The 1,328-nt window shown below is 53.1% G+C and overlaps 1 protein-coding gene across 1 annotated transcript; it reads left to right on the plus strand.

Annotated features, from left to right (window-relative positions):
• Positions 1–359: 359 nt before the first annotated feature.
• On the plus strand, positions 360–1,248 carry gcm2 (glial cells missing transcription factor 2; the record flags this gene model as incomplete). Its single annotated transcript, XM_034866260.1, has 2 exons — positions 360–667; positions 955–1,248. Coding segments are annotated over exons 1-2 (602 nt in total), but the record flags the coding sequence as incomplete, so codon positions are not given.
• Positions 1,249–1,328: the final 80 nt, after the last annotated feature.

A 1,328-nucleotide genomic window follows, 5' to 3' on the forward strand; every position in this document is an offset into this window, starting at 1 on the left:
ACGGAACAACACTCAACAATACTCAACAACACTCAGCAATACGCAACAACACTCAACAACACTCAGCGACACAAAACAACACTCAACAACACGGAACAACACTCAACAACACTTAACAATACTCAACAACACGGAACAACACTCAGCGACACAAAACAACACTCAAAAACACAAAATAACACTCAACAACACTCAACAACACTCAACAACACGGAACAACACTCAGCGACACAAAACAACACCACAACGACACAGCAACAACACTCAACAACACTCAACAACACTCAACAACACTACAGCAACACGGAACAACACCACAACAACACTCAAGGACACTCAACAACTCACATCTTGTAGTGATGCCATGTTTTCAGATGTCTTCAACAGATGTTTCCTGTTTCCTGTTTCAGGCGATAGGCCCCGCCCTCCTGTCCTGCGTTGACCCGTCAGACAGACTCTCCTTCATGGAGCCGAACTTCTCGCAGCATTACCCAGCATTCCAGAGCCCGGAGCCCTACTACAACCCCCACAATGCACTAGGAGAGGCCCCGCCCACTCTGCAGAAACCAGCTAATCCAAGGCTCTACATGGGCCGGCCCAGCTACGACTTCCAGGGGTACCTGACCTCGCCTTCGTACCCCATGACATCGGAACTCTGTGACCCCCGGTACGGTAAAACCTGGTCTTGGTCTAAAAGTGGTCCTGGTCTAAACCTGGTCCTGGTCTCTGTGTGAACAGGTCTAAACCTGGTCCTGGTTTAAACCTGGACCTGGTCTACACCGGGTCCTGGTCTACACCTCATCCTGGTTTCTGTGTGAACAGATCTAAACCTGCTCCTGGTCTACACCTGGTTGTGGTCTAAACTTGGTCCTGGTCTAGACCTGGTAGTGGTCTAACACTGTTCCTGGTCTAGACCTGGTAGTGGTCTAACACTGTTCCTGGTCTCTGTTCCAGGGTGGCTCCGGTCCTGGGGTCCTCGTCTTCCTCTGGGTCTTCCTCGGCCCCGCTCCCCTCGTCGTGCGGGACCTTCGACCCTCAGACCAAGTCCCCGGCGGGCTGGAAGGACCTTCTGAAGACCTCCGCTCCCCCGCCCCCTCTGCTGAGCTCTGCCCCCTATGCCGACAACCACCACTACTACAGCGCCGAGTACCCCTGCCGTTACCCCGGCAACGCCCCGGGGTCCCCCGCAGCGCTGCAGACCATCATCACCACGACAACCAAGGTAGAAACACTCACACAGACAGACAGGTAGACAGACAGGTTAGAGACAGACTGGTTAGAGACAGACTGGTTAGAGACAGACAGGTTAGAGACAGACTGGTTAGAGA

This window comes from Etheostoma cragini, unplaced genomic scaffold (assembly GCF_013103735.1).
Source record: "Etheostoma cragini isolate CJK2018 unplaced genomic scaffold, CSU_Ecrag_1.0 ScbMSFa_4516, whole genome shotgun sequence".
NCBI classification, from domain to species: Eukaryota; Metazoa; Chordata; class Actinopteri; order Perciformes; family Percidae; genus Etheostoma; species Etheostoma cragini.